This window comes from Hyla sarda, chromosome 8 (assembly GCF_029499605.1).
Source record: "Hyla sarda isolate aHylSar1 chromosome 8, aHylSar1.hap1, whole genome shotgun sequence".
Classification (NCBI taxonomy): domain Eukaryota; kingdom Metazoa; phylum Chordata; class Amphibia; order Anura; family Hylidae; genus Hyla; species Hyla sarda.
In genome coordinates, this window is record NC_079196.1 from 145,199,790 (window position 1) to 145,222,980 (window position 23,191).

The 23,191-nt window shown below is 44.2% G+C and overlaps 1 protein-coding gene across 1 annotated transcript in view; it reads left to right on the forward strand.

Moving 5' to 3' along the window:
* The first annotated feature begins 791 nt into the window (after positions 1-791).
* TMEFF2 (transmembrane protein with EGF like and two follistatin like domains 2) overlaps positions 792-23,191 on the forward strand; it is an 896,284-nt gene continuing 873,884 nt past the window's right edge. Inside the window, exons 1-2 of the mRNA XM_056536247.1 lie at positions 792-1,180; positions 3,892-4,001. Coding sequence (XP_056392222.1) covers positions 1,018-1,180; positions 3,892-4,001 — 273 coding nt within the window. The 5' untranslated portion in view covers positions 792-1,017. The remainder of the gene's footprint in view (positions 1,181-3,891; positions 4,002-23,191) is intronic.

The following is a 23,191-nucleotide window of genomic DNA, read 5'->3' on the forward strand; positions in this document are numbered from 1 at the left end:
CCTAATGTAGGGAACTATACTGCACCTAATGTGGGGAACTATACTGCACCTAATGTGGGGGAACTATACTGCACCTAATGTGGGGGAACTATACTGCACCTAATGTGGGGAACTATACTGCACCTAATGTGGGGGAACTGTACTGCACCTAATGTGGGGGAACTGTACTGCACCTAATGTGGGGGAACTGTACTGCACCTAATGTGGGGAACTATACTGCACCTAATGTGGGGGAACTGTACTGCACCTAATGTGGGGGAACTATACTGCACCTAATGTGGGGGAACTATACTGCACCTAATGTGGGGGAACTGTACTGCACCTAATGTGGGGAACTGTACTGCACCTAATGTGGGGGAACTTACTACCCACTTGAGAGACCAACTAATGTAGAAACCTAACTACTCCTCAACCCATTTACTCCTGGAAAAAAAACCTGACACCAAGGGCTGTGTGTAACCTCACTACAAAATGTACCACAAAACCCATACAGAACAAACCTTGTGTAAACACAGCCCAGGGCAGCTGAAGGGGCGCTGTGTCAGTATGGATAGCATACTTCTAGATCCCGTATGTGAGGATGCAGATGCACACACCATGAGGAGTGATAGAGGGGGCACCAGAAGACCCTCCACAACTGAAGACTTCTACTGTTTGCCGGTGGAACCTATGGATGGTTAACCCCTTGTGATCTAATCGCCAGTGGAGCTCTTTATATTGCCTATAGAACGTGAGACGTGAGGAAAGGTCGTCCAGCAGCAGCAGCAGCAGCAGGCTGGAGCCGTGCACTGGGAGGCTTCCCTGCGTAGTAGCTGTGTACGCTGCTCTCTCCGCCCATCCCTGCTCTCTCCTGTCTCCCCTCCCTGCTCCTCCATCCTCAGCTCTGCTCTCTCCTCACTCAGTCGTCTGGAATTGTTGTGCTTGCACTTACTGGGATGCTGCTGCTGCTGCTGGGGATCCCGTCATGCTAAGCCCCTGTTCATCCATTGACATCTTGGAGTCCCAGTCTCTATAGACATGGTGGTGGCAGAATCTCACAGACCGTGCTGGACACTTTGTGATTGCCTATGCTCGCTGCTCCTACCTTCCCTATTACTAATCATAGCCCGGCCGGGGAAACTTGCAGCTTTTCCTACCTCCTTAAGTGACTGCCAAACCCCAACAGGCTGGAACTGTTCTGGTAAGACACAGCCTTGCTATGCACTTGTCAGTATATAGAGGGAAATGACTGATGCCATGTTACTGGTGCACATCCTTCTTGGCATCATTAGGATTGCCTTAGTAATTGAATGAAGTTCTAGGGTGGTAAAGTCTCTTGACATCTCTGGGGACTGGAGGAAAAGCAGCACATGTGTGAATTGTGACAATCCTGATGCACTTAGTATATTGCGGCTGCTACTTTGCTATTTGTGTTTAGTCTATAGAGTTCAGCATGCCAGGGATTTAGTTCCCATAGTTATTGCTGCAGTAGAAAGCTAGCCCTGTATGTCTATAGGAGGCTGGGCATATGGGCATAGAACAGTAAGATGCATTCCTAAAATAAACTGTGCCAGTTCTATGCCATGTAACCTCACAGCTTACAATTGCTTGTTAGCAGTCTGGAACTAAATAAAATCCGGTCTGGATCATATCTTCAGTGAATGTTTTCTTACCTTACCCTTATAAAAGTGCTGACAGATATATAGATATGAGGCTGATCAATGTAATATATATATATATATATATATATATATATATATATGTGTGTGTGTATATATATATATATATATATATATATATGTATATGTGTATATATATAGATAGATAGATAGCAACATAGGTAGATCTGTACGCAGCCTACCAGTTTTTCCCAACCAGGGTGCCTCCAGCTGTTGCAAAACTACAACTCACAGCATGCCCGGACAGCCTTTGGCTGTCCGGGCATGCTGGGAGTTGTAGTTTTGCAACAGCTGGAGGCACCATGTTTGGGAAACCCTGCTCTATACACAGAGTTCTATCTGCATTACCAATAAACATCTCCCTTTGTAAAGTCTTTTATTAAAGAAATCAGATACAGAAATGATAATGTCTCAATCCTAGCAACAAACTCTGACACACTGTCTATTATTTACACTATAGGTGGTCTACAACACAAGTCCCCTGTCATTTTAATGGCAGCTAATGAAGGCTTGTGAACTATTTCATTTTCATAGGCCAATGTCTATTCATAACAGGAGACAGCCTGCAAACACCACAAAGGCTAGTTGGTCATAAATCACATTTTAGCCCTGACTGCCGAAGTCTTAAGTCATGTCAAACTGCAGCTTCCCATGCTCCTAATCCTACTGCTCTGCTGGGATATTGGGACTTGTGCCTGAGTGTTAATATAGCCCTAGTCATGAAAATTACCAGCCATGCAAATGTGCCACTTTTCTGAGAAGAGAAACATTGCCCGAAAACTAATTAATTCAATGCCTTAGCCGTGCCAGAGCCTGAAACATGATATTTGGCATTGATTTAGCAGCACGAGTATCATCACAAATAAGTTCATATGTTTCACCGGTGAGTGAGCAGTGAACGCTTAATTTCTCTTGGTTGTCTGAGTCAGATTCATTGGCATGGAACGAGTTAATCATCTTTAGACCCATGGAATGATGAAATAACATAGCCCCGAGCACACACACCCCCTTTCCTCCTCCTTGGGGGATAAAAAGGTCAAATTTAGGACAAAATCCCAAATTATGCTTTTGTCTCATCAATTTAGCTGTAATAACCTTCTGCGGGTTGCAGCATCAGGTCATGACTGGTGTTGTATTGACTGCCAAGTTGTGAAATATACTAATGAAATAAGGACGGATGAGCCACGGAGTTACTGCACTTGTAAATCATCTTTGTGGCCAAAGCCGACTTAATAAGATAATTGGGTGATCAGGGCTTTTTTTTAGGCTTTTAGGACCCTGCCAGAAACATTACGGTCTTACGGTCTTTGTCAATAAGAAGCCACTGATGTCTATATTGAATTAATAGTATCATTTCAGTAAGCAGTGGGGGATTTTTTTCTGGATTATTAGCTTTGTAATATATATAGCCGAAGCGCATTCCATAAGTAATGACTGTTATCCTGTGTAGCTTATTGTATATATTCCACATAGCTGAACCGCATGCAAGCAGCCTCCTTTTTTTTTTTTTTTTATATATTATATTAGGTTAGAAGAACGCATCCCTCTAGCCAGGAAGGGCAGAGCAGCTACAGTATAAATATGTTAAGGACTCAGAGCTATTGTCCTGCTGACTCTTCTTTCATTTTTAATATGATGATGTGGTTTCAAACAGAGGAATGTAATGAAAGAATCAATACGGCCAAATCTTAATGGATCTGAAGTCTAATGTATATGTTCTGTTTAATATTGTAGCTTTCTGTAGAGTTGATTGATCAGGTTGCAGACAAGCTGAACTCTGATATTTCTGAGAACCCCCTCCCCCACCCTCAGTGTCTTAGTACAACCAATCCAAGACAGACGCTGTTTTACTTTAAGTCAGTCGAAATAATGTGACAAACCCTTATTTCTTAGCGCTGAGGCGTTTAATGGTGATCAGCCTTCACTCACACAAAAAAACAACAACAAGGCTTGTTTATTATCTCTTCACTTTGTTATAAAGTGCCACGTTCATCATTGCCTGGATACATTCCAAAGATTGATTTCGCAGTATGCACCAAAATATATTCCTTCGAAGATGAATGCATATTGTGTGCATATTACATGTAGCAATTCCATCAGCCCCTTCTGGAAATAGAAATTACCGAGGAGGAATCCTACCAAATGTATCAAGTATTTCAAGAAATCTTTTTCTAATAAACCCAATCTCTACTTCTCGAAACTGAGTTTGTATTTTTTTTCCTTTGCCTTCAAGGTTTTGATGATAGAGAAAATGATCTTTTTCTATGTGACACCAATACCTGTAAATTTGATGGAGAGTGTTTAAGGATTGGAGACAGTGTGACGTGCAATTGTCAGTTCAAGGTAAGAAGCTCGGGATCTCGTTTTTCAGATTGACTAATGGGGCATAAAAAGGGAATCCACTTTCGCAGTCTTTCTCCAAGCTATTTGTTTTTCTACTGGCTGTAGAGTTGAAAGCAGAAATGGTACCAAGGGAAAAATTGGCAAAGTAAACAAGTAGTGTCAAAATACAAAGGCTTTTCAGGAAAAAATCTTGACAATCCAGTGATCCCCACTTGGAATGAGCCCCGTGAGATATACAGTAGATAAAAACAAAGAACGGCCATATTGTCCTCTTGTGGCCTTTGTCTCTATAGATCGCTATGTCATATCGTGGTTATAACGTGGTTCTTATTGGCTTACTGTTGCTACGTTCTAAAGCAATCTCTTCTATTCACTTTTTATTTATTCCAAAGCATTTGACATCACAACAATTTTGCATTTGTTTTCAATACAGTGATCCCTCAACTTACAATGGCCTCAACATACAATAGTTTCAACATACAATGGTCTTTTCTGGACCATCGTAACTTGAAACCAGACTCAACATACAATGTACGGAAAGTCCAGATCTGTGAAACGTGTCACAACTGGAGGAACTGACCAATCAGAATTGGCATTTTACTGGTAAATCACCTGTATTACTGAAGTGCATGCACTGATTGGCTGTCTGGTAGTGCCCAGGGAGGAACTACATGTTCTGTAATACTCCTTACCTGTGCCAGGGTTAGCTGCTCCTTTGGACACCAAGTAAGGGTATGTTCACACTGAGGAATTGGGGCGGAAATCAAGCAGAAATTTTCTGCCTCAAAATATTGTTACTTTTCCACAAGAACTCGCAGAGATTTCGTGCGGAATTGGAGCGGAATTTGAGCGGAATTCCACTCACGGAAATGAAAATTTCAAGCGGAGGAGAAGAGTGTAATACATACATACATATATATATATATATATATATATATATATATATATTATCCTTTTTTTTTTTTCATGCAGAAATTCCACACCAATTCTGCGCCAATTCCGCATGGAAATGATTCTGACTGAAAAAAAAAATTTACATTGATCTCTACATGTTCTTTCTTCAAGTGGAACAGACTTCCTCATTAGAATTCTGCTTGAAGAAATTCCTCAGTGTGAACTGAGGGGCAGAAATTCTGCACAACTCTATGGGGTTTTCACTACTGAATGATTTGGAGAGGAAAAAGCGAGCAGAATTACTCGTGGAAATTCCTCTCCAATTCCTCAGTGTGAACATATCCTAAGGGTGTCTCCATTTGGGACACTGTGTGCACTGTATAGGACCCTGAAGAAGCTCCTGTCCTCTACATAAACCATTGTTTCCCAACCAGGGTGCCTCCAGCTGTTGCAAAACTACAACTCCCAGCATGCTGGGAGTTGTAGTTTTGCAACAGCTGGAGGCACCCTGGTTGGGAAACACTGACATAGACAGTGATTACAGCTCCCAGCAGATCTTTCTTACTTTTATATGGAAGGATTTGCTTTTTCTGTATTAGTTATCTACTCATTTTTCTTTAATCCTCACTTTTTCCTATTTTTGGATGACATTTTGGTGGCTTCAGAACCAATTACCAGGTTTCCATAGAGTTATGGTCTCAACTAGAGATGAGCGAACTTACAGTAAAATCGATTCGTCACAAACTTCTCGGCTCGGCAGTTGATGCCTTTTCCTGCATAAATTAGTTTAGCTTTCAGGTGCTCCCGTGGGCTGGAAAAGGTGGATACAGTCCTAGGAGACTCTTAGTAATGCTGCATTCTCTGCAGAAGATCAGCACCTAATATCTGCATTGGTCAGCAGATACGATGTGATGACTTTGTCACGAAAAATATCTATGTGATGTAAACAGAAATACTCGTGTGCAGCGTACAGCAGTGATATTGTGATTTCCTCTGTAATTGTTCACATGTCAAGTTTATAGGACTGTATATTTATTGGAAGTTATAAAATCCAACAAGTATGTATGCTGCAAAAAGGCAGCCTCATTGCAGTGCTATCAATTCATTTAGCAACTGTATTTCATGCTTTGATTTTAAGAAATTCTATATTACATGGGATTATTAGGCCATTGACAAAGGGATTCGTACTTCTCAGGAAAATCTGTTGTGTTTGGAGCTATGGGAATATAATATTATTAGAATTAAAGGGGTATTCCAGGAAAAAAAACTTTTGTTTTATATATCAACTGGCTCCGGAAAGTTAAACAGATTTGTAAATTACTTCTATTAAAATTTTTAAATCCTTTCAGTACTTATGAGCTTCTGAAGTTAAAGTGGTATTCCAGGCAAAAACTTTTTTTTATATATATCAACTGGCTTTAGAAAGTTAAACAGATTTGTAAATTAGTGCGAAATGAGAAAAAGGAATGGTGCAGCTAACAATTTTTACACTGACCGAGATCTGATGGGCCTACACCTATACCAAGGGTGTAAACAATATAAATGCAAAATAAATCTAATTTGCCCAACCTCAAGGAAAGTGTAGATGATTTTGATTAGAGATGAGCGAACTTACAGTAAATTCGATTCGTCACGAACTTCTCGGCTCGGCGGTTGCTGACTTTTCCTGCATAAATTAGTTCAGCTTTCCAGTGCGCCGGTGGGCTGGAAAAGGTGGATACAGTCCTAGGAAAGAGTCTCCTAGGACTGTATCCACCTTTTCCAGCCCACGGGAGCACCGGAAAGCTGAACTAATTTGATGCAGGAAAAGTCATCAACTGCCGAGCCGAGAAGTTTGTGACGAATCGAATTTACTGTAAGTTCGCTCATCTCTAATTTTGATAGATACGAATAATTAAATTATTAAAAACCGTGCTTCAATTGTAATATATATTCTTCAATTTATTAAAATTAACAGTATCTAATAAACTATCTTCCCCATAGGGCCCTTGTGTGAAAAATAGAATGGACAATTTACAATTATTAATAAAACATTAAACATAAAATAGACATAAAATTATAGCCACTAGTGAATAACTGTTCAATTGATCCTGTTGAAAATATTCAAGCAATGTTGTAACAGCCAGGGTCCATAAATGTCACTAAATGGTTAACACAGGTTATAGCCTGGTTGTTTCATCTTTTTAAATGTTCAGATATTGCAACAGTGTTTTTCAGAAACACTGTTGCAATATCTGAACATTTAGAAAGATCAAACAACCAGGCTATAACCTGTGTTAACCATTTAGTGACATTTATGGACGCTTGCTGTTACAACATTACTTGAAAATTTTCAACAGGATCAATTGAACAGTTATTCCAATAACTATTGGAAGGATTAAGATTTTTTTAATAGAAGTAATTTACAAATCTGTTTAACTTTCCGGAGCCAGTTGATAGATATAAAAAAGTTTTTGCCTGGAATACCCCTTTAAGGTTGTTCTTTTCTGTCTAAATCCTCTCTGATGACACGTGTCTCGGGAAACGCCCAGTTTAGAAGCAAATCCCCATAGCAAACATCTTCTAAACTGGGCGTTTCCTGAGACAGGTGTCATCAGAGAGGATTTAGACAGAAAAGAACAACCTTAACTTCAGAAGCTCATAAGTACTGAAAGGATTAAGATTTTTTTATAGACGTAATTTACAAATCTGTTTAACTTTCTGGAGCCAGTTGATATATATAAAAAAGTTTTTTCCTGGAATACCCCTTTAAAGGGAATCGTTCATCAGTATCACCCACACTAACATGTTGGTACAGGGTGAGAGTGTAGGTGACTTTGATGTAAAACAATACTTCCAGATCTTCTGTCCGTGGCTACGTTCATTTGTAATCCTTTGTTTTCTGGATATGGTTATGAGGAACTTGGACCATCTGGGTGTTTCCAACCCCCCATGCACAGTGACATCCTGTGTTCTGAAGATCTGTGCACCTGGTAGGGCTGGGCGGTATGGCCAAATGTGTGTATCGTGGTATTTTTGTAACTTATGGCGGTTCCATGGTATATAACGGTATTTCTCACCCGACCCCCCTTCCATCCCCCCCCCCCAAAATTAATTATTAGCCCAGCGCTGTCCCCATCGGGGTACTACTCACGTCACCCACAAGCGCTCTCTTCGTCCTTCTGTTTGTTACGGCCGCCGGCGCTGACACTCTATACTGTAGCCCTATGCCCGGGCTGCAAAAGGTAAACAAAAATAAAACTTTAACGCATGTTCCTACGTCGGCCTTACGGTCTTCCTGGGGACGGGAACGTTGGACAGCCGTCAGCCTATCAAGAAGCCGGCTTCTTACATGACAGTGCGCTCAACCTATCACCGGCCGAGGAGAAACATCGCTGCGGCCGGTGATAGGCTGACGGCTTTCCGACGTTCCATTCCCTAGGAAGCAGGTCCGGACTGATGGGGAAAGTGAGTTAAAGTTTATTTTGTTTACCTTCTGCAGCCCAGGCATAGGGATGCAGCACAGTATAGAGCAGTGGTCTTCAACCTGCGGACTTCCAGATGTTGCAAAACTACAACTCCCAGCATGCCCGGACAGCCAACGGTTGTAGTTTTGCAACATCAGGAGATTGAATACCAGTGCTTGCGGGTGACATGTGAGTAGTTCCCCGATGGGGACAGCGCAGCGTTGGGCTAATAATTAATTGGGGGGGGAAGGGCAGAACAGTTCTCGCGGTCACATATAATTAGTTCCCCAATGTGGGGACAGCGCAGCGCTGGGCTGATAATTCATTCATTCCCGAGGGGGAGGGGCCAAAACGGTATTGCGGTATGGGTTAAAATTCATTGTGCAGCACAAAAATTTGGGTATTCGGTATGAACCGGTATACCGCCCAGCCCTAGCGATTGTAACAGGAGTGGGATGACCGGAGAGTGAGAGGTTAGTCCGGCGCAGAGAGGAACCGTCAGGCCAGGTTAAAATCAGAGAATTTATTGAATGCAACGTGTTTTGCTGCGCATGCGCAGCTTCATCAGGCAGGATGCCTAATGAGGCTGCGCATGCGCAGCGAAACACGTTGCATTCAATAAATCCTCTGATTTTAACCTGGCCTGACGGTTCCTCTCTGCGCCAGACTAACTCCTCACTCTCCGGTCATCCCACTCCTGTTCCATTATCTACCGAGGAGGGCTGCAGTGAACCTTACCATTCATATCACGCTAGACCTTGTTGTGTGTGGGCGCACAACCACCTTTGATAAGCGGCTTGGGAATATCCTCCCCCTCCCCCACATACAAGATCTGCTGATCCCGCACATGGAGCGCCTTCTCTCCTTTCTCTAGACAGCCCTAGCGATTGGCTTCTTCATTATCACACCTCCTCCACCTGTGCTGAGCTTTCTAATGGAGCTCCACTCTGCAGCATAACATCTTCCCTCCGCATGCGCAATAATCACTGCCATAGCTGTTATACTGCAAAGTGAAGCTCCATTTTGCAGCATAGCAGGCTTAGCACAGGGGAAGGAGAACGACAATAAGAAAACCAGTGTGCACAGATCTTCAGAATACCAGATATCACCGTATGTGGGGGGCTTGGGAATACCCCCATTTTCCAAGCTCCTCATTGCCATATCCAGGAGACTGGGGATTACAGAAAACTGGGCCCAAAGACAGAAGATCAGTAAGTATGATTTACATCAGTGTCACCTGCACTATAACCTGGAACTAACAGGATAGTGTGGGTGATACTGATGACAGTTTCCTTTACCTTCCTCTACATTCTCCTGTGAACTACGACTAGCACTGTATCTGATGGTAGAATCATGATGGTTGGTTTGTGGATGGTCTAGGTACCTCGGTGTTAGAACTGTTAAATTGACCTGGTATGTTACAAATACAAATACATAAATAAATGGAGCAGTTTTTAGCATTTTTTGCTCCATTTTATTTATGTATTCATAGCATTTTTGGCACATTGGGTGGGTGCAACGCAGTATCCTCGGCCTGGGTTTTCTGTTTTATGTAGAGCTTCCAATCCTGCATTTTTTTTAGTATGTTACAAATACAAACTAGTGAATAGCGATATTATGATAATATAAGGGACTGGTAAAAGTCATTGGTTGAATAATGCGATTACAGCTGATGGAATGATATATCAACATGGTAGTAGTACTGGCTGCACAAACGGGGCCAAGATTTAGTGCTGTTACAGCCATACTTCTTGTATATAATTTATTATGCTTTTTAGAGCATATGCTAAACCACATAAAGCAAACCTATAGGCAGGAAAACAGGGTGTAAATAAACATGTGTCTAGCTATAATGATTCCTGGCTACCTTTTTTTTTTTTTAATCTTCTCCATCAATGGAATATAAGCCTTTATGTTATTATGCAAATCAGGTTCAAGTAACAGGGGACATTTCTCTGTGTGGCAAGAACCCTGATAAGTCCCACTTATGTCCTCTTTGTCTAGTTGTTGTCATTTAAAAGGGTACTCCGCCCCTAGACATCTTATCCCCTATCCAAAGGATAGGGGATAAGATGTCAGATCGCCGCGGTCCCGCTTCTGGGGACCCCTGGGAGTTCGCTCTGTGCGTAATGACGGGCGATACGGGGGACGGAGCAGCGTGACGTCATGGCGCCGCCCCTCGTGACATCACGGCCCATCCCCTTAATGCAAGTCTATGGGAGGGGGCGTGATGACCGCCACGCCCCCTCCCATAGACTTGTATTGAAAGGGGCGGGCCGTGACGTCACGTCACGAGGGGCGGAGCCATGACGTAACAATGCTCTGGCCCCTGTACTGCCCATCATTACGTGCAGAGCGAACTCGCTCTGTGCTGTAATGATAGCGCGGTGCTGCAGCGGGGATCCCAGGGGTCCCCAGCAGCTGGACCACAGTGATCTGACATCTTATCCCCTATCCTTTGGATAGGGGATAAGATGTCTAGGGGCGGAGTACCCCTTTAAACAGGGTAGGCACATGTAAGCAGGCCAGGGCGCAGTGATGGAAAGAACATGGGCTGGACTTACCTGAGCTTATCGAATACTGCAAAACTTGTCACTCTGGACACTTGAGTCTAATTTAAGTGTTAACAAAAATCCCACTGATGGAAAGGACTATAGAGATAAAAAGGTATAACCAGAATCATGATGACTAGCTCTATCTAGCTATGTGCTTATTTACACCTTTTTTTCTACTGTTTTCTTGCAGTTTTTTTTCCTTAACTCCTTAAGGGCCAGGGGTTTTTCCGTTTTTGCACTTTCGTTTTTTCCTCCTTACCTTTAAAAAAAATCATAGTTCTTTCAATTTAGCAGATTCAACAATTCCACCAAATCCACCAATTCTACTTTGTAATGACATCAGTAATTTTACCCCAAAATTTACGGCGAAACTGAAAAAAAAAAATCATTGTGCGACAAAATTGAAGAAAAAACTCCATATTGTAATTTTTGGGGGTCTTTCATTTCTACACAGTACATTTTTAAGTAAAATTTACTCCTTATCTTTATTCTGTAGGTCCATACGATTAAAATGATACCCTACTTATATAGGTTTGATTTTGTCGTATTTCTGAAAAAAATCATAACTACATGCAGGAAAATTTATACGTTTAAAATTGTCATTTTCTGACCCCTATAAAAAAAATATATTTTTCGTGTATGGGGCAATATGAGGGCTAATTTTTTGCACCATGATTTTTAGCGGTACCATTTTTGTACTTATTGATCACTTTTTGTTCAATTTTTCAATATGTAAAAAGTGACCAAAAATAAGCTACTTTGGAATTTTTTTGGCGCATACGCCACTGACGTGTGGTTTAATTAACAATATATTTTTATAATTTGGACATTTCCGCACGCGGTGATTTCACATATTTTTATTTAAACAGTGGGGTGATTCAAACTTTTATTAGGGAAGGGGTTAAATGATCTTTATTAACTGTTTTTCACTTTTTTTTGCAATGTTATAGCTCCCATAGGGGGCTGTAACACTGCACACACTGATCTTTTACATCGATCAATGGTTTCACATAGGAAACCATTGATCAATGATTCTGCCGCTTGACTGCTCACGCCTGGTTCTCAGGCACGGAGCAGTCATTCGGCGATGGGACAACAGGAGGCCCCCTGAGCTAACCGGCATTAGTTTAGTTTCACTTTAGACGCGGCAATCAACTGAACAGTGCCACGCTATTAGCCACGGGTCCCGGACGTTGTTAGAGGCCAGGCCCGACCCGCTATGATGTGGGGCCATGCCGTGGCCACGTGTTATAGAACGGGAGTGGACTCAGGACGTACAGGTATGCCCTGGGTCCTAAAGTGTTTAAAGGGGTTATCCACCATAAGGGGATTTTATTACATACCTGCCAGGCAGTAAAGAACATGCTTAGGAAGGATCTGTGCTTGTCTTGGGACTAAATTGCTATGTAGTTAGATTACCACAATGCTGCAGCTATCTTTTTGTGAACTAGCTATTTCCTGTTTGAGTTTGTTCCCTTAAACTACAAATCCCATGATTCCTTTTTTGTAAGTGTGAGGTCACTTTTCTCCCTCCCACACATCAGCCACCCCTCCCATTGAAACACACCTGTGATCCTTTTAATGCAAAAGACCAGTGCTTTCTGACCATGAAGCCTCCTGCTGTTGCAAAACTATAATTCACTGCAGAATGATCTCCTTCACACTCAGTCAGTGAAACAAAGACAGGCTTCTCTGAACACCTGACTAGTCATGTAATGTCTTGAGCCGCACTGCAAACTGGAAAAACCTGAGACAACGGTAATTTTGTATGCTGTTAAAAATAAATATTAGGGCAAAAATAACAGAAGAATTGTTAGACCACCATGAAACACAGGTACAGACACTATATTCTGAACTACACAAAGTTAAGAGCCCCTGTAGCATAGTCAAATAAAAAATCCGGAAATACCCCTTTAAAATACTTTTTAATAGGAACCATGTTACTATTAGTTTGGAAGATATAGATGAAAAAATATACACAAAAAGGATGTATTTCTTATTTGACACTAACCTATAGCAATTGATGTTACTATACTTTGTTTCCCTAGATACATGCCAGTATTATAATGTAGGAAAGAAATTCAGAAACCATATTCACATACAGGAAAACATGTTTATACAATGTTTCCTGTATGACTTCTGTCCTGGGAAATTTTACAGCTTTATTGTAAGTTACTGACTGGCTTGCATAGGGTGATCTTGAAGCTATTTTAAGCATATTTATTATTATTGTTATTAATAATTCTAGTAATAATATTATTCTGCATTTGGAAAGTAAAATAGGTTAATATGAATGGCAGTGGTCACTTACAGAGGATTTCCAGTCTGTTGGATTAGAAGTGGTAACATTGTTGTTTTTATTGCAGTAATATTAAATTGTGATGCACAATGTCTCAGGGGCCTACGTGACATAGCAGAATGTTGCTTCATAGCTGCCATCATCTACTTATGTGCCATCAGGTCCTCAGACACCTTACCCTTTCCTTTCACATTTCAAAAACTCAATAGTGTTGTGGATGTTAACCTCAGGCTTAGCACTACATACACTTTTTTATTTATCTACTTTCCCTGAAGAATATTTGCAACTCTGGTTTATCATTCACTGCAGCAAACACAGAAAATATCAGTATCACTTTTATGAGAAAATCTCCTGCTTTATTCAACTGGAGATCAGATACATTGTTCTAGAGGAGACAGCAAATCTCTGCAATCTATATTTCAAGTAGGATGTCCACATTGTCAGGGGTTGTCCAGGGATAAAAAAAAATGTTATATATGGTCGGTGGTCTTCATAAAAATGAAAAAGAAATGATATACACCACTCCGATCCCCTGCAGTTCCTAGACCCTTTATGTCACCGCTTCTTTGTTGTTCATGTGATGCATCATCCATACAGGAACTGCCTGCTCAGCCAATCACTGGTCGTATCACTGTCTCATTTCAGTCAATGATTGGCTGAGAGGGCAGTTTCTGCAGGATGATGCTTCATAAGAACAAGGAGGAGAGGTGACAAGTGGGGACTGGAAGCCAAACAATCAGAAGTTGCAGGGTATTGGGGGAGTTGAGTATTACTATTATTTTTTAATTGTCTCCAGCCATATCTGACTCCAGGATATAGAAATAAATGTTCAGTGAAATGTAGAAGTTATAAAAATACACAGAACTAATTTCTTTAAAGCAACTTAACTGGGAATCTGTATAAAGTACTGTTACGCCGAGCGCTCCGGGTCCCCGCTCCTCCCCGGAGCGCTCGCTACACTCTCCCCACTGCAGCGCTCCGGTCAGTTCCACTGACCCGGGGCGCTGCGATTCCGCTTCCAGCCGGGATGCGATTCGCGATGCGGGTAGCGCCCGCTCGCGATGCGCACCCCGGCTCCCGTACCTGACTCGCTCTCCCTCGGTCCTGTCCCGGCGCGCGCGGCCCCGCTCCCTAGGGCGCGCGCGCGCCGGGTCTTTGCGATTTAAAGGGCCACTGCGCCGCTGATTGGCGCAGTGATTCCAATTAGTGTGTTCACCTGTGCACTTCCCTATATCACCTCACTTCCCCTGCACTCCCTTGCCGGATCTTGTTGCCATTGTGCCAGTGAAAGCGTTTCCTTGTGTGTTCCTAGCCTGTGTTCCAGACCTCCTGCCGTTGCCCCTGACTACGATCCTTGCTGCCTGCCCCGACCTTCTGCTACGTCCGACCTTGCTTCTGTCTACTCCCTTGTACCGCGCCTATCTTCAGCAGCCAGAGAGGTGAGCCGTTGCTAGTGGATACGACCTGGTCACTACCGCCGCAGCAAGACCATCCCGCTTTGCGGCGGGCTCTGGTGAAAACCAGTAGTGACTTAGAACCGATCCACTAGCACGGTCCACGCCAATCCCTCTCCGGCACAGAGGATCCACTACCTGCCAGCCGGCATCGTGACAGTAGATCCGGCCATGGATCCCGCTGAAGTTCCTCTGCCAGTTGTCGCTGACCTCACCACGGTGGTCGCCCAGCAGTCACAACAGATAGCGCAACAAGGCCAACAGCTGTCTCAACTGACCGTTATGCTACAGCAGTTACTACCACAGCTTCAGCAGTCATCTCCTCCGCCAGCTCCTGCACCTCCTCCGCAGCGAGTGGCCGCTCCTGGTCTTCGCCTATCCTTGCCGGATAAATTTGATGGGGACTCTAAGTTTTGCCGTGGCTTTCTTTCCCAATGTTCCCTGCATCTGGAGATGATGTCGGACCAGTTTCCCACTGAAAGGTCTAAGGTGGCTTTCGTAGTCAGCCTTCTGTCTGGAAAAGCCCTGTCTTGGGCCACACCGCTCTGGGACCGCAATGACCCCGTCACTGCCTCTGTACACTCCTTCTTCTTGGAAATCCGAAGTGTCTTTGAGGAACCTGCCCGAGCCTCTTCTGCTGAGACTGCCCTGTTGAACCTGGTCCAGGGTAATTCTTCCGTTGGCGAGTATGCCGTACAATTCCGTACTCTTGCTTCAGAATTATCCTGGAATAATGAGGCCCTCTGCGCGACCTTTAAAAAAGGCCTATCCAGCAACATTAAAGATGTTCTGGCCGCACGAGAAATCCCTGCTAATCTACATGAACTCATTCACCTTGCTACTCGCATTGACATGCGTTTTTCCGAAAGGCGTCAGGAGCTCCGCCAGGATATGGACTCTGTTCGCACGAGGCGTTTCTTCTCCTCGGCTCCTCTCTCCTCTGGTCCTCTGCAATCCGTTTCTGTGCCTCCCGCCGTGGAGGCTATGCAGGTCGACCGGTCTCGCCTGACACCTCAAGAGAGGACACGACGCCGCATGGAGAACCTCTGCCTGTACTGTGCTAGTACCGAACACTTCCTGAGGGATTGTCCTATCCGTCCTCCCCGCCTGGAAAGACGTACGCTGACTCCGCACAAAGGTGAGACAGTCCTTGATGTCTACTCTGCTTCTCCACGTCTTACTGTGCCTGTGCGGATGTCTGCCTCTGCCTTCTCCTTCTCTACTATGGCCTTCTTGGACTCTGGATCTGCAGGAAATTTTATTTTGGCCTCTCTCGTCAACAGGTTCAACATCCCAGTGACCAGTCTCGCCAGACCCCTTTACATCAATTGTGTAAACAATGAAAGATTGGACTGTACCATACGTTTCCGCACGGAGCCCCTTCTAATGAGCATCGGATCTCATCACGAGAGGATTGAACTTTTGGTCCTCCCCAATTGCACTTCTGAAATTCTCCTTGGACTTCCCTGGCTTCAACTTCATTCCCCAACCCTGGATTGGTCCACTGGGGAGATCAAGAGTTGGGGGCCCTCTTGTTCCAAGGACTGTTTAAAACCGGTTCCCAGTAACCCTTGCCGTGACTCTGTGGTTCCTCCAGTAACCGGTCTCCCTAAGGCCTATATGGACTTTGCGGATGTTTTCTGCAAAAAACAAGCTGAGACTCTACCTCCTCACAGGCCTTATGATTGTCCTATCGACCTCCTCCCGGGCACTACTCCACCCCGGGGCAGAATTTATCCTCTCTCTGCCCCAGAGACTCTTGCCATGTCTGAATACGTCCAGGAAAATTTAAAAAAGGGCTTTATCCGTAAATCCTCCTCTCCTGCCGGAGCCGGATTTTTCTTTGTGTCCAAAAAAGATGGCTCCCTACGTCCTTGCATTGACTACCGCGGTCTTAATAAAATCACGGTTAAGAACCGCTACCCCCTACCCCTCATCTCTGAACTCTTTGATCGCCTCCAAGGTGCCCACATCTTTACTAAACTGGACTTAAGAGGTGCCTATAACCTCATCCGCATCAGAGAGGGGGATGAGTGGAAAACGGCATTTAACACCAGAGATGGACACTTTGAGTATCTGGTCATGCCCTTTGGCCTGTGCAACGCCCCTGCTGTCTTCCAAGACTTTGTTAATGAAATTTTTCGTGATCTTTTATACTCCTGTGTTGTTGTATATCTGGACGATATCCTAATTTTTTCTGCCAATCTAGAAGAACACCGCCAGCATGTCCGTATGGTTCTTCAGAGACTTCGTGACAATCAACTCTATGCCAAAATTGAGAAATGTCTGTTTGAATGCCAATCTCTTCCTTTTCTAGGATACTTGGTTTCTGGCCAGGGACTTCAAATGGATCCAGACAAACTCTCTGCCGTCTTAGATTGGCCACGCCCCTCCGGACTCCGTGCTATCCAACGTTTTTTGGGGTTCGCCAATTATTACAGGCAATTTATTCCACATTTTTCTACCGTTGTGGCTCCTATCGTGGCTTTAACAAAAAAAAATGCCGATCCCAAGTCTTGGCCTCCTCAAGCGGAAGACGCCTTTAAACGACTCAAGTCTGCCTTTTCTTCGGCTCCCGTGCTCTCCAGACCTGACCCTTCCAAACCCTTCCTATTGGAGGTTGATGCCTCCTCAGTGGGAGCTGGAGCTGTTCTTCTACAAAAAAATTCTTCCGGGCATGCTGTCACTTGTGGTTTTTTTTCTAGGACCTTCTCTCCGGCGGAGAGGAACTACTCCATCGGGGATCGAGAGCTTCTAGCCATCAAATTAGCACTTGAGGAATGGAGGCATCTGCTGGAGGGATCAAGATTTCCAGTTATTATTTACACTGATCACAAGAACCTCTCCTACCTCCAGTCTGCCCAACGGCTGAATCCTCGCCAGGCCCGGAGGTCTCTGTTCTTTGCCCGATTTAATTTTGAAATTCACTTTCGGCCTGCCGATAAGAACATTAGGGCCGATGCTCTCTCTCGTTCCTCGGATGCCTCAGAAGTTGAACTCTCTCCGCAACACATCATTCCTCCTGACTGCCTGATCTCCACTTCTCCAGCCTCCATCAGGCAAACTCCTCCAGGAAAGACCTTTGTTTCTCCACGCCAACGCCTCGGAATCCTCAAATGGGGTCACTCCTCCCATCTCGCAGGTCATGTGGGCATCAAGAAATCTGTGCAACTCATCTCCCGCTTCTATTGGTGGCCGACTCTGGAGACGGATGTTGTGGACTTTGTGCGAGCCTGCACTATCTGTGCCCGGGATAAGACTCCTCGCCAGAAGCCCGCTGGCTTTCTTCATCCCCTGCCTGTCCCCGAACAGCCTTGGTCTCTGATTGGTATGGATTTTATTACTGATTTACCCTCTTCCCGTGGCAACACTGTTATTTGGGTGGTCGTTGATCGATTCTCCAAAATGGCACATTTCATCCCTCTTCCTGGTCTTCCTTCAGCGCCTCAGTTGGCTAAACAATTTTTTGTACACATTTTTCGTCTTCACGGGTTGCCTACGCAGATCGTCTCGGATAGAGGCGTCCAATTCGTGTCTAAATTCTGGAGGGCTCTTTGTAAACAACTCAAGATTAAATTAAATTTTTCTTCTGCATATCATCCCCAATCCAATGGACAAGTAGAAAGAATTAACCAGGTCTTGGGTGATTATTTACGACATTTTGTTTCCTCCCGCCAGGATGACTGGGCAGATCTCCTGCCATGGGCCGAATTCTCGTATAACTTCAGAGTCTCTGAATCTTCCTCCAAATCCCCATTTTTCGTGGTGTACGGCCGTCACCCTCTTCCCCCCCTCCCTACCCCCTTGCCCTCTGGTCTGCCCGCTGTGGATGAAATTTCTCGTGACCTTTCCATCATATGGAGAGAGACCCAAAATTCTCTCTTACAGGCTTCATCACGCATGAAGAAGTTCGCGGATAAGAAAAGAAGAGCTCCTCCCATTTTTTCCCCTGGAGACAAGGTATGGCTCTCCGCTAAATATGTCCGCTTCCGTGTCCCTAGCTACAAGTTGGGACCACGCTATCTTGGTCCTTTCAAAATTTTGTGTCAGATTAATCCTGTCTCTTACAAACTTCTTCTTCCTCCTTCTCTTCGTATCCCTAATGCCTTTCACGTTTCTCTTCTTAAACCACTCATCATTAACCGTTTCTCTCCCAAATCTGTTCCTCCCACTCCTGTTTCCGGCTCCTCGGACATCTTCTCCGTCAAAGAGATCCTAGCTTCTAAAAAGGTCAGAGGGAAAACCTTTTTTTTAGTGGATTGGGAGGGTTGTGGTCCAGAAGAGAGATCCTGGGAACCTGAGGACAACATCCTAGACAAAAGTCTGCTCCTCAGGTTCTCAGGCTCTAAGAAGAGGGGGAGACCCAAGGGGGGGGGTACTGTTACGCCGAGCGCTCCGGGTCCCCGCTCCTCCCCGGAGCGCTCGCTACACTCTCCCCACTGCAGCGCTCCGGTCAGTTCCACTGACCCGGGGCGCTGCGATTCCGCTTCCAGCCGGGATGCGATTCGCGATGCGGGTAGCGCCCGCTCGCGATGCGCACCCCGGCTCCCGTACCTGACTCGCTCTCCCTCGGTCCTGTCCCGGCGCGCGCGGCCCCGCTCCCTAGGGCGCGCGCGCGCCGGGTCTTTGCGATTTAAAGGGCCACTGCGCCGCTGATTGGCGCAGTGATTCCAATTAGTGTGTTCACCTGTGCACTTCCCTATATCACCTCACTTCCCCTGCACTCCCTTGCCGGATCTTGTTGCCATTGTGCCAGTGAAAGCGTTTCCTTGTGTGTTCCTAGCCTGTGTTCCAGACCTCCTGCCGTTGCCCCTGACTACGATCCTTGCTGCCTGCCCCGACCTTCTGCTACGTCCGACCTTGCTTCTGTCTACTCCCTTGTACCGCGCCTATCTTCAGCAGCCAGAGAGGTGAGCCGTTGCTAGTGGATACGACCTGGTCACTACCGCCGCAGCAAGACCATCCCGCTTTGCGGCGGGCTCTGGTGAAAACCAGTAGTGACTTAGAACCGATCCACTAGCACGGTCCACGCCAATCCCTCTCCGGCACAGAGGATCCACTACCTGCCAGCCGGCATCGTGACAAGTACATTGCAATTTAGATATATCAGGACTGAAATGTTTCCAGGCAGTCCAGTCAAAATACATGAAATACATTAACTTCTGTGTAGTTATCTCCCTATAAGGTCTCTGCAGGTTTACAGATGCTTTAAAGTGGTTCACACTAGTTAAATGATCAAATGTTTCCCACCTTAATACTCTGGACTTTTACACTATTTTGAACATCTCAAGCAATCAGGATGGATACGAGTCATAAGGAGTTTTTGTGTATATTATTTGTGTTTTATTCATTTAAAAAATGAAAAAGTTTCATATAGATTGAGATACCAGTCAAGGATATGTCATAGCACTATGCCAGATTTATTCACCAAGAATTGGTACATTATTCAACATCACATTGACAACATTATTCACAAATTGATTTGGAAAGTGCAATTATAAAAATAGTAGCACAGTTTAGGATCTATGTGGAGCATCTGGATTTTTAAACAATTTTATGTATTTTAAAAGAAACTCTAAAGTTTTGATGGTCACATCCGCAATTTGTAAAGAGGTACAATGGTTTAAACATAAGACTGCATATGGAGCACCAACGGCCTAGCATAGAGACCTTTAGGGACCCCATGTGCTGCTGACTTTCAGGGTTTTTGTGGGGGAAAATTGTGCATGGACTCTTAAAGTATTTTTCACATGAAGATAATCAGAGCGTATAGTACCCACTTGGATCCTCCTTTTATGATTCCGAATGTAGAGCTGAACTATAGATCTTCATTAGATGAAGCCATCCTTCTATTAAATGAAATGCTAATATCATCTGAATGGCCTCCTCTGAACAGAATCCCTGCTGCAGCAGCAACTTTTTTAGAAATAAATGAATAGTTTTCAGCGGGTGCTGGGAGTAATGTGGAAGGGGTTGTCTCTGAAGTAAGGAATGTATAAGAAGTAATCCCTGGCATTGATCTGTTAGGTTGCAATAATATACTGCTCCCACATGTTTTCAAGCCAGCAAATATAGTTTGACTCCTGTATTTAATAATCCGATTCTCTTATAAAATATACAACTGTTTAGGTCATTGTGTAGAATTTCAGGTTCATGTTAGCATAACACACTTATAATGTCCATATCATCTAGGCTCTCTAGCCATCTGTGTCTATTATATTAAGGCATATGGCTGCAATTAATCCATGGAAGATATTTCTCAGACATACTGTGCTTTATAGTTTAGCATAGTGCTGCTGCATCATCTGCTGCCTTTGTACTCAGAGATGTTAGGACTCTAGAGAGTTTGGATTTTAGATAAAATGAAGTATACAACTGAGTGGGCTTTGTTTCTAATTCTGTCATGTCTTTAGTAACTCATTTTAAGCATAATATGAATAAAAAGGGTTATAAAATGTACTAGGTTGAGAGTGTTCTTAACATAAATTCTTCTTACTTAGAGGTGTTCTCCCCACTGTACAACCCACTGTGAGATTGAAATTGTCCTTGTTATCATCTGGTCTTTACAGGCCCAGCTTTTGTAACCCCAAGTGAACAGTCGTTTAATATTCTGTGCACTCCCTAACTGTATATTATATTTTAGCTCTGTGTTTAGCATATACACCATGGAAAGTTCCCAGTAGGGATGAGCGAATCGAATCTGATAAATCCAAATTCTTTACGAATTTCATGAAAAATTTGATTTGCAACGGATCCAAATATCGCCAAGATTTGATAAAACAAATCACTTCATTAAACTCCAATTAGTGCGGTCCAGGCTCCAGGGCATCTAAAATGGCAACTCCACATGTGAGGACAGGGGGCAAGGAACTCTGGGTAGGCGGGATCACCCTGAATCACATGCAGAACGCAGCCTATCAGCAGCCAGCCAGGCCTGTGGTGTCACAGCCCTATATAATCAGCAGCTATCTTGTGTCCAGCCATTTCAGCGTTTTAGTTCAGAGAGAGCGTTTTATTGCATAGAGACCGCAGTGTGTGATGGACAGAAAAACAGCTTCACAGCAGTGATTCACCACAAGTCCAAATCACTGCAGAAAAGCACTGACAGGGAAGGGAGAGAGAGAGAGAAAGTACAGGGTAAGCATTAAAAGCCATAGTCACCTGATTTTAGTGCCTAATACAGGTTGCTTAGTTGAGCGTATTGTCCTCTTATAAGTGTAACTTGTGCGTACATAGGTTATGTACGTTTTTATTCCTGTCAAACTAATTTGGGCCTAGTTACTGTGAAAGGCCAGCCAAAGCTACACACTTGTTTTTGTAGCCTAATACAGTTTTAAGCGGAGCGTATTGTCATCCACTCATACACCTACGTGGTGTCCTTTATATTTTTCCTGTTAAACTAATTTGGGCCTAGTTACTGTGAAAGGCCAGCCAAAGCTACACAAGTGTTTTTGTAGTCTAATACAATTTTAAGTGTAGTGGAGCGCATTGTCCTCCTCTCATAAGTGTAATATACACACTCAGCTGGTGTATAAGTAAGTCAGGCAGAGAAGTGCCAGGCAGAGGTAGCAGCAGACTAGGGGCGAGTGGCAGCAGGAATCACAGCGAGAGGCCTAAGCTCCCAGTATCAGCTAGCATTCATATCTCGACCAGCAACCCATCTGCCGTCATTGGTATACTCGGTCAACCACTTCATCACAAGTGACATCTGACACCCCCCCAGTCTACAGTTGGTGGGTTCCTCAGTTGGCATGTTGGTGGGTTCCTCAGTTGGTGGCTCCCTTTTTAAGGCAGCCAAGGCTCCACCACCTCAGCCAAAGGGAGTTGTCTGTCATAACCATGTTCTGTTTATCCAGATGCCCCTGCTCCTCCTACTTCCAGTCAGTCATTCCGCCAGTAATCCATCAGCAAAGCCATGTCCAAGAGACAGCAGTATGCGTCCACTTATGCAACGGCGCAGAAGCTGAATGTGCTCCTGTCCAAGTTGCTGGGGCTGCAGTCCCTAATTTTTGAAGTTGACACTCAGTCATGAGCATGGGGGTGTGCTGAGAGGCAGGGGCTGGGTCAGACAGTAGCTGGCATTGGGGCAGACCTCCAGCTCTATTTTAAGAAACAAGTATGAGCTTTTTCACTGCAGCAATTATACACTATTGGAGCTTAAATTACAGCGGCTGCTGGCACCAGACTTGCCCTCCGATGGGTCCTCTATAGAGATGACGGAGCAAATTAAATTTTTTAAAATTCACCCCTCCTATAGTCGTCGCCATATATTACCTCTGAAATTACCGCAAGAATCCAATGAAACAGGTTGGAGCGATAACAATAAACTATAACTGATTAAATGAAACATTCACAGTTGCACAGTCGGGGGGGGGGGGGGGGGGGTTGGGGGTGGTGCGGTGGTGCTGAGAGGCAGGGGCTGGAACAGGTGGTAGCTCACCTTGTTGCAGACCGCCAGCTCGATGCTCACCAGAATAGGTCCTCACAAAAAGGATTTTAAAAAATACAAAAACATTTAAATTTAATTAAAATTAAGAAATCT